The sequence below is a fragment of the Carassius auratus genome, unplaced genomic scaffold, assembly GCF_003368295.1.
Source record: "Carassius auratus strain Wakin unplaced genomic scaffold, ASM336829v1 scaf_tig00216016, whole genome shotgun sequence".
Classification (NCBI taxonomy): domain Eukaryota; kingdom Metazoa; phylum Chordata; class Actinopteri; order Cypriniformes; family Cyprinidae; genus Carassius; species Carassius auratus.
In genome coordinates, this window is record NW_020528363.1 from 93562 (window position 1) to 104245 (window position 10684).

The 10684-nt window shown below is 38.3% G+C and overlaps 1 protein-coding gene across 1 annotated transcript; it reads left to right on the forward strand.

Moving 5' to 3' along the window:
• The first annotated feature begins 344 nt into the window (after positions 1-344).
• Positions 345-10180, forward strand: LOC113096708 (leukotriene B4 receptor 1-like). The gene is made up of 5 exons (XM_026262119.1): positions 345-516; positions 6976-7504; positions 9083-9283; positions 9385-9425; positions 9626-10180. Exons 2-5 carry the CDS (start codon positions 6983-6985, stop codon positions 9927-9929), a joined length of 1068 nt encoding a protein of 355 aa, XP_026117904.1. The 5' UTR covers positions 345-516; positions 6976-6982; the 3' UTR covers positions 9930-10180.
• The last annotated feature ends 504 nt before the right edge of the window (positions 10181-10684 follow it).

The window sequence follows — 10684 nt, forward strand, 5'->3', positions numbered from 1 at the left end:
GAATCATCTCATTATAACAGTGTTGATGCGTTGTGCTGCGTAGAGAACTTTATTGAGAATAACATATCTTTGTGAGATTGTGATGAACTAAGATCAATGACAGCTTTTTAGTGATCATGAACGGAGCGCTCTTTTGTGCCACAATATATAGTCACAGAACCCTCACTAATTTGATTGAGGGTCATTGACAGTATATTTAGTAATCTATTATAGGACAGATTATCAGATGATAAGATACAGTGATGCAGGAAGGAGAATCGCCATCTCTCAGAGAGAGAGAGATAGAGAGATAGAAAGAGAGAGAGAGAGAGAGAGAGAGAGAGAGAGAGATGAGGTGGCACAGAATGTAGAAGGTGCCACAGAACTTTGTGGAACAGAGAGAGGAACGACAGACGACCGCAGTGAGAAGACTGGGGAACTGAATTACTCCTGGAGGAACGAAGAAAGAAAGAAAAGGGAAACTTTTCTGTAAACATCGCTTTCACTTGTTGTTTCAGCCCCTTTAACTCTCAGAAGGTAAGAAACCTGTATTCTGATTGTATCGAAGTCTGTCAGTCAGCTGAAGATCAGGGTTAACTATCATCACAGCGAAAACATGCTTTAACTGCATTTAATCTTAACACCATATCTACACTTTTTTTTTTTTTTTTGTATACAATACAAAGTTTACATTTATGCCCGAAGCAGATGCTTTATCCAGATCATTCGAGGAATACATTTTGAATTTGAAACACACAATTGAACTTATGACCAGGATGTTGCACCATCTACCATCTGAACCACAGAAGTGATTTATACGTATGATTCATAGCTGAAGTAAACTTTATTAAAGCAGCAGCTTCTTAAGGTGTTTTTCAAGAAATGATTTATAGAGGATATATGAATGGTGTTGGTTGACTCATCGGGAAAGACAAACAGGAATATAAAACTAGCATGCCTAACTCTTCCTAACTCTCCAAGCTATTAGTGCATCTTGGACCAGCAACAGACCAAGGTGTTGAAGCATCTACACAGAGGTTCTTTATTGTCATCTATGTTTCTATAACGTGATGTGTGGCCAATTATGGTGTCTCATACTCTGAATGTTTGCTCTGCATTCAACCCAATTTAAGAGCACACACACAGGAGTAAATAGTGAACACAAACCCCAAGAAGTGACTGAAGAACATTTATCACCCATAGAACCTTTGCATTGCACCAAAGGTTGTTTCATGTGTTCACACTTACATATAATTAGCTGAAGTAGTAATGCATATTTGGCCTGCTGTCTGGGGAATGGCTCAAACTAGAGTACCCGCATATAAGTGTAATATGAACTGCATTTAAACGGTCAATGGATAGAGGTAAGTCAGCGGTATTTATAACATGGTGTTGATTAATTTGGATGCGCTCCACCTGTGCTAATTAGGCAAAGTGTCTGACACGCTCATCATTTAACATCATTTAAAATAAAAAAGGATATTTTAGAATGGAAATGTTCTTCACACTTGAAATGATTGAATGAAATGAACTTTGAAGAGCCAAAAATTGTTTTTCTATGTCATCACTGTGGAGAGAGAGAGAGAGAGAGAGAAAACACACTTTTGTAACCTTTATTTTAAAGACTGTACATTATGTTCTCTCAATTAGAAGTTTGCTTTAACCCGAATCAAACCCACGTGAACAAGCCAATCAAGATCTTCAGGATAATTAGGCGCTGTAAACTATGTAAAAATCTGGTGATGCATCTGTCCATGTGCAGTACTCAAAACAAGCAACAGCAACAGAAGAAGAATTCAACCATTCAGAGCTTTTTTAATATAATTAATTTTTTATATTGCATTAATTTCCCTGCATTTTATTTCTCTCCGAACTGTCTCTGTTCGTGTGTATCCATGAGTTAACATGTTGAGATGAGCAAACACCTCTCACTTAGAGTATGTCGATTAGCAATGGATTATAAATATACTTAACGATATAACTGCATGCATTAACTGCATTGTTGTATTCCTATCGTTTACTCTAAAATACTGTATAGCAGGGATAGCACAAAGGTGTGTATGACTGAGTGCTGAGCTGGAATCGTATGATAAAATATGCATATACATATCATTACAAAAAATACAAGGGACACTATTTTGGTACTATTATGGTACTATTTTGGACATGTGACAACCTACAAATAGCATTGCAATTAAATATGGTAATCATGTAGTATCATTAGTTGACTACCTGCTGCATTTCACAGATATATTTATATATCACACCCCCACATTATGCACGCATGAAATATTTTGGCTGTAGACTGCTGTCAGTGTTGTTTTTTAGTACGATCACTATCAGCAATCCAGGGAAAGTGTGTTTGGGCATCCACTCATGTCAGCGCACATCTCCTCACATATATTAGCTTTTTTCTTCTGTCCATGTCACTCAAATATTGTCATCTGTGTGAGGTGTTTTAAGACTCGCAACTTACGTTTCCGGCCACTGCTGAACGACACATTATCTGCAGAATGAACTGTGTGGAGGAACAATAATGTTTAGATGTGGTCGGAAGGAAACAAGGATTATACACAGGATTTATTCTCGTAGAAAGCCACAAATGCATATGTTTTCTTGTGTTGCATTTGCTTGAGTCAGAATCAAGTGTATGTGGCTGTACGCAGGTGTAGTCAAGCGCTCATTACTCTATTGTGTTATCAGCGAGGGAGTGTTTTTCTTTTTTAGTGGATTATCACGTCTGTTTGAGGTGTATGTCTCAGACAGCGACGAGACTCATAGACAAACACTGCAAACAGTCCAAGAATTGGCCACATTGAAATGGGAATGTCAGAAAGTCAATCCAAGCGTGTTAGACTTCACTTGAGCAAATCTTGTTATCAACCCGCCTTTCTTTAATCTGATGTTTTGGTGGAATTAGGAAAGAATTGTGAAAGATTTCTGGAGCACATTTATGCCAGAAGAGTTCATGTCTGGTCTCGCTACCAGGAAGCAGGTTTATGAGGAAAAACATTTAGAGAAATCCCAACTTCTGTCCCTTTTTTCCTTGGAACTGAATGGAAAGAAGTGACTTTCTGCCTGTGGATCCTGTGGATTTAGAATTCTGAGGTTTTCACCGAATAGTGTTGTAACAAACTGTGATATAATTTAGACTTCTGTCTGCAATCAATGTAATACAGACACACAATGTTACATTTTATATAATAATTTATTTGTTAATTATATTTCCTTTTTATAGGCAAGATAGTACACATTTTGGCACTTTTCCACATTCAGATCTTGCACTGCATTTCTCCCCATTTTCTTTATTTGTTCTCATGTTACTGTACATCCCTCATACTCTGCTCAGATATTATATCTTTAGCTTTTTTAATTATTTATTTTCACACTTGTGAAAATGTTATGTTTTATATCTACTTAACCAAGAAAATCTACTTTTGATGCACTTTTTATTCCCCATTTACCATGCCAAACAAATTATAAATGAATATAAATTGTAAAATGTAGATTTTTCTACCTCAAAAATAGTTTTTAGTTCCATGAGACCTTTATATTTATAGACAGAGATTACATCTTATACTGTTATATCTTGTATGATAATGATTCATTCCTGATGCTCATTTCTGATTTACTGAGATGATAGCTAACTTTTAAGCAATAGTGCACTCAAAACATAAACATGTGTCTCACTCACCCTCATGTTGTTCAAGACCAGTATGACTGATTTCCTTCTGTGGAACACAATGAGAATTATTTTGAGAATTGGGATTTTGATCCAAATTGCTGTTTCCCATAAAAAAAAAAAAAAAATAAAGCCAAAAAAAAGGGGGGGGGGGGGGAGGCAGATTTCAAGATCCAGAGAAGTCAAAAACTACCATAAACAAGTGGTTTTCAGTCCTGTGGCCTTTACTGAAAGGAGGTTAAGTGAAATCTCTGAGTATGTTAATCCTGAAATGAGAGAAACTCTAGGTTTTTCTATTTCAGAATGGGAGGTTTGTCAAACCCGAAAAAGCAGAGTAAGTCAAGCCCATTTCACCCAAAAATGAAAATTAAGCCATAAATGACTCACCCTGAAGTCATCCTAGGAGTATATGACCTACGTTATTTAAAAAAAATTGTCTTTGATCTTTCAAGCTGTTTGATGGCACTCTAAATGATGGCATCACTAAATGATGCTGATTATAACTTTCTTTGTCAACTCAGGCTTTGAACCTGAGATTGTGGAGACATCACTGGCGAACAGTGGTAAATTCGTTCCCGCTGCAGTTTACCGGTATGAGAAGTTGTAACATTACCAGTAAATTGCCAGAATTCTGCTGTGTGTGAACACAGAAGGAAAATTACCGGTATGAGCACGTACAAATTTAATCTGTCTAATCTGGGCCAATCAAAACAATCTGACTCAGATGATGAATAAAATCTGTACGGTTCAGAATAGCAAGGCTTTCACAGGACAAAATATTAGGTCATCAGTAACCTGAAAACATTGTGCCTTACATATCTGAAATATCTAAAAATGAAACGTTTTGTGTGCAGAAGTGGTTCTTCATACAAACACTGGCATTCATCACATGTAAAGACTGAGTCTGCACAGTGTCCATTGCCATTTTTTTCTTTTTTAGCACAGATTGATCCTGCATTTCCTAGACTTTCACTTGTGGTGTTCTGCGTCTCTTATCTTTCCTCTAATGGACGCAGTGTTCTTTCACTCGGTGTACAACATTGGTGTCTCTTGAACGGATGGTTTGTGGTCATATTGAGTTGTGGAGATGTGGCGCGAGGTCTCCTGTAATCACTTCAGTGAAACGTGTTTGCAATGCACCAGAGAGCCTGTCAGCGTCTGCTGTATGCTAATGACTTCACTAATGTACAGTAAGTGGCTCTGCGGACAGAACTTATGGAAGAAACAAGAACTGAATGGCAAATACTTCTGGATCCAGTACTGATAAAATGACACTGCTTATCTCTGTAACTATCTACTGTCTTATAAAACTGATGCCATTATCAAACGAAAAGAGTTCATTTGAAAATATCAGTTGATCAGTAAAATTATGCTCTATCAAATCACTGTGTAATGAGGAAAAAGAGCTCTGTTGAAATGAGTGTATTCCAGTAACTTCTTACTGTATGCATATTAACAGAATGGACTGGAAACATTTACGTTACATAATCAAAAAACTGTGTTGCTCCATATTTACATTTGGTCAGTCACTGCAGGAAATGATGTCACCTTTATTGAACTGTATTTTTGGAGCTTCAGTTATACACTTTTAATATTGCATGTTTACAGTTATTAAATCTATATCTGTTTAAAGATACATATATAGTGTTGTTGAATTATTTTGTTCAGCAAGGATACAGTGAAGTGAGAGTAAAGACATTGATTTCCATTTCAAATTAATTTGTTCTTTTGGAAGAAATCAATAAATGACATTATATATACATATATATTCACTTAGAAACCCATTATTTATGTAATAGTTTTTCATAATATTGCAGTTTTTACAGTATTTTAAATCAAATAAATGCAGCCTTCGTGAGCCGAAGAGTCTTCTTTTTAAAAAAAAACAAAAAAAAAACATAATTATTATTTTGACCAGTAATGTAAGTCACCATTTTATGATGCCACAACCAGTACGCATGTGCAAACAGTGTTAAAAACAAGCTAGACAGTCACTGCAACTGACAAAACATTATTTTAAACCTTAGCTTGCCAAGATGTCCTTGAAGCACACTGAGCTCCTGTCCTCTTCTGTATCCTCCAGCTCATCTGTCTTTCCCAGTCCTGCTCTGAACATGTACCACAGCATGCTGCCATCGTCTCCTCCAGGGATGGGCTCTGTTTCAAATACATGTATTTCATATGGAATACGGAATTCAATTTTCAATTTAATCTTAGTATTATTTAATTTTTAAAATACATAAAATATTTTTGGCCGATCAACCTCTTTATTAGTCTTCTGATTTCCTGTATCAACTAGTCTTAAACCTCTCATGTATGTGAGCTGCAGCTGCATGACACTTTTTCTGGATTCCTGTAAGAAATAAGGAATAATACTGCCTTTGTGTGCTATCAAAATGTCCTACTTCCAATTTCAGAAGTCCTGATTACAATCTTTGCGCATTCAAGTGTTTTGCTGTTGGACTGAATAGGAATCGTGGCGGATGCCAGGTTTCTTGGGAAAATCCTACTGAAGCCAAAATCGTAGATATTTAAGATATTTAATTTTGAATATAGCATCCCGTTCACTGACAACTATGTAAACATTCACCGTGCTATCTTTATAGTTAGCCTGTTGTTGATTATGGAATTTCAGTCAAATGCATGCATGTTTTGCTTTGTAGAAAACATACAAACATAGCATTAGCACGACTCTCTCTTGATAGTACTTTTTATTTTTTTTTTGGTCAGATTTTGGTTTTATCAACTAGTTAAATGTGTTCATTAAACTTTAAGCATTACTGCTTGCTATAGCGATATGACAATATAAATGGTGGTTATGATATAAAATATAAATCGATTGAACCTTGAGTTATTGACAGGTCAGAGCATTGTTTCCCAATCCTGGTCCTGGAGAACCCCAACACTGCACATTTTAGACTGCCTCTATTCAAACACACCTGATTAAACTCATCAGTTAATTAGTGAAGACTCCAAGATCTCAAATGTGTGTGTGTGTGTGTGTGTGTGTGTGTTAGATAAGAGAGACACATTTACATTTAGCTGACCCTTTTATCCAAAGCGACTTACAATTGCTATATATGTCAGAGGTCTCATGCCTCTGGAGCAGCTAGGGGTTAAGTGTCTTGCTCAGGGACACATTGGTGTCTCACAGTGGATTCGAACCCAGGCATCTCACACCAAAGGCATGTGTCTTATCCACTGCGACAACACCACCAAAACTGTGCAGTGTTGAAAGTTCTCTAGGACCAGGATTTGGAAACTAAAAGTTTATTTTTTTAAATATATTTTGATGCATTTCTGGTTTCCTCCAGCACGATCATGAGCAACAGCATCGGATCGATCACTGGCGCAGCAATCCTCGGCCTCGTGTTCCTCCTCGGCGTCCCCGGGAATGTCTTCATCATTTGGAGCATCTTGGCCAGAGCGCGCAGTCGCTCCATCACCACCCTCCTGATCCTAAACCTTGCCTTCGCCGATGGCTTCCTCATGCTGCTGACACCCTTCTTCATGGTGTATTTGGCTCAGGGTAGCTGGATTTTCGGCCGGGATATGTGCAAAATCCTATTCTACCTCTGCGCCGCCAACATGTACGCTTCCATATTTATGATCATGCTGATGAGTCTCCACAGGCTGGTGGCGATAGTGTGGCCAAAGCGTGTCGGCATGCTGACGAATCACAGGATGGTCACACGGGTGCTGGCGGGTCTTTGGGTTCTTGCTCTAGGACTCTCTGCGCCTGCTTTGGTTTTCAGGACCACCGAGGTCAGCAATAAGACTCTCCAGGTCAGCAATGAGACTCCGAGTATCCAGTGCTACTGCAAACACCAACAATATCTATATGTGAGTCTTTTCTTCCTTAATATTTCAGATTAAAACATATTACATGCACATTCAAGAAAAAAGAACATTGAAATGAATGAAGCTTTTCAAGACATACACATAATGCATACACACTCACCCAAATATTGCAGTTTGCAGAAAATCACCCCCAGGCCATCCACGATGTAGATGAGTTTGTTTCTTCATCAGATTTGGAGAAATGTAGCATTGCATCAGTGTCTCAGTAATGGATGCTCTGCAGTGAATGGTTGCCATCAGAATGAGAGTCCAAACAGCTGATAGAAACATCACAGTGATCCACACCACTCTAATCCACCAGTTTATGTCTTGTTAAGCCAAAAGCCAAAAGTTTATAAATTTATAAGAAAAAAAAAAGATGTTGCTTCTTGCCAAAACACAAGTCCATAATTCATAATAACACTTCTTCCAGTGAACAAGTCTGCCTCCTGGGCCTGTTTCACTAAGGAGGTTTAACCAACTCTGAGTTTAAACTTTAACTCTGAGTTGACTTACCCTGAGATGGGAAACTCTTGAGTTTTTGGTTACAGAACAGCTGAAATGAGTTGGTTTAATCAACTCTACATTGACTGACTCTGAGTTAATCGTGTGCACCACAACTATAAAAAACCACAACCCGCCAAAAAGCCGTCTTCATACTTCAGACTCAATACAAATGTAATTCTTCTCCGTGTTATAATATCACAGGTGAAAACTGGCAGAACGTTACGTTAATGAACTAATAGCTAATGCTAATAGCTAATTCTAATGATGCAAAGTCCGCAGACAAAGGTACTTTGTGTACCATTGGCTCGTTTTGTACCACTCGAAGGTGATTGGGCTCTCAGGCGAGATCCCCCATTCGTAACGTCGAACGTGACCGACTGAAAGGGAACTAAAGTTTCCTTAATTTCAGGGTTAACATACTCAGAGTTTTCACTTAACCTCCTTTGTGAAACGGGCCCCTGTAGTCCTCTTACATCAAAATCCACACATATGTTTGTTTAGAATTGTTTTGGCTTGTATACATTGTTAGATCTTTGCATATTTCTTTCCAGAATGAGATTACCTTTTTTATTACTGGAGGAAGTAATATTATGGATTCGTATTTTAGCCAGAAGTAATATCAAAGAACATCTAAATTATTGGTCATACAATCTATAATCAGTTGCAGTCTGATATTACGATAAGTTAATTGAGTTAATGTATAACAGTTTGAATGTGCAAAATATGGTTTTGGTGTAACCTAAAAGTTAATTAAGCCTTATGCAACATTTGCTCATTGTAAGAATGCATCAGCTCCCATAAAAAACATCTTTGGCTGCTTCTGTTCTGGTAATATTTTTTATCAGGAAATTCTCCTTGGCTCTGTAGGGTTAATTGAAAGGGAATTGTAACCAGGCGTTTTGAGTTCTTCACGTTCTGATATTTATTATATCATTCTCGTTTGTAATGTGTTCAACAGGCCTTCTGGCAGACATCATTTCAGTAAGATCAAGGACAGAATTCAAACGTCTAAAGCAGTGTTTGTTCATTCCCATTACGGTTCTGTTATTTCATGACAGTGTTGTTAATCTGCAGGTGGTGATGCATTATGGTATGGAAACATTACTGGCCTTCTTGTTGCCATACAGCATGATCATAGGCAGTTACGTGTGCATCCTGTGCAGAATCCGCAAGACACGCTTTCGCAGATGCATTCGCAGCGAGAAACTCATTCTGGTGATCATCATCACCTTCGGACTCTTCTGGCTGCCGTACCACATCATAAACGTGGCACAGGTCATGTGTCTGTTCAACAAACACTCTATTTCTCAAATGCAAAAAGAAAACAAACAAACAAACAAAAAAACATTAAACATAAACGTGTTTTCCTCACACAGGTGGCTCAAGCTTTACATGCAAAAAATTTTACAGTTGAAAAGTGAGTAACTGTAAACAGTCACACCAGAACCATAGCAAATGAAGAGTCCAGTATCTCTTAAACACGGACTAGTTCACATAACTTTTTCTATTAAGTGTGATTAACTTTTAGTAATGTTTGAGTAAAACACCCTTAAACAAGACAATTTTGTCATTAGTGTGGAAATCCAAAGCAAACATTTTGAAATTGTTCTTTTGTAGTGTCTCAGATCCGCGAGTGGTTACTTCTACCGTGGCCTTTGTCAGCAGCTGCATAAACCCCGTCCTCTACACCTTCGCCGGTAAGTCGTTCATCCGGCGCGATGGCCTGGCCTTCATGGCGCGGCTGTTCGAGGGAACGGTGCTGAAAACAACGCGGAGGGTCCAGTACAGCAACCAGAACAGCCGTGACCGAGAGAAGGAGACTGACGAGGGAGAGAGTCTCAAAGATAAAGACACTGACTCCTCCACTACTGCTAACTCCAGCTCGGTTATTAAAGTTGTGCCGCAGAAAAATGGTAAGTGAGCATCTGGCTGTGGCTTGTGATGGGACACTCAATCTGCAGTGGGATGTGGATTTTTAAAGGTACTGCACGGTGGGTGAATCCGGATCACTTGTGCTTTTCTTTTAACAGATGGAGGTTATTCCAAGTTTGTATTATAAAATAAAGACTGTGTACCAACCCTCCCCAAAAAAAGAAAAAAAAAAAAAAAGAAAGAGGAGACCAATGCCTAAGCCAAACCATCACCAGACTGAGGACTGAGATAATCTATGTTTTTAACTTCGACTGAAGGGCTAAACAAGGAGCAGGTTCTAACTGTTAAAAACATGACAGCTGTATCCAGTGCTTTACAATAACCATTTCATGTCATTGTCCAGCAGGTGTAATCACGCAACTAAGACAGGTGATCCATTCTGGCCTGCGTTTCCAAAAAGCATCGTTAGCCTGAGTTGATGGTAGAACCATTGTGACAGGGTTCTCCTCTGAACACATGGCAGGCTTTTTTTTTTTTTGTGTGTGTTTGCCATGCACTCCTCTTGTCCTGCCTCCTTGTTTCCCATTACCACACCCCCTTGTTTAGTGCTTGAGTCCTCTTTTTTTTTTGTCTTTGAGTGTTGTCACCAGTGGCCCGTTTCAGAAAAGAGGTTAAGTGAAAACTCTGAGTATGTTAACCCTGAAATGAGAGAAACACTAGTTTCCTGTTTAGGAATGGGAGGTTTGTCGAACCTGAGAATGCAGGGTAAGTCAAGCCCATTTCTGAAAGAGAGGTAACTTATAC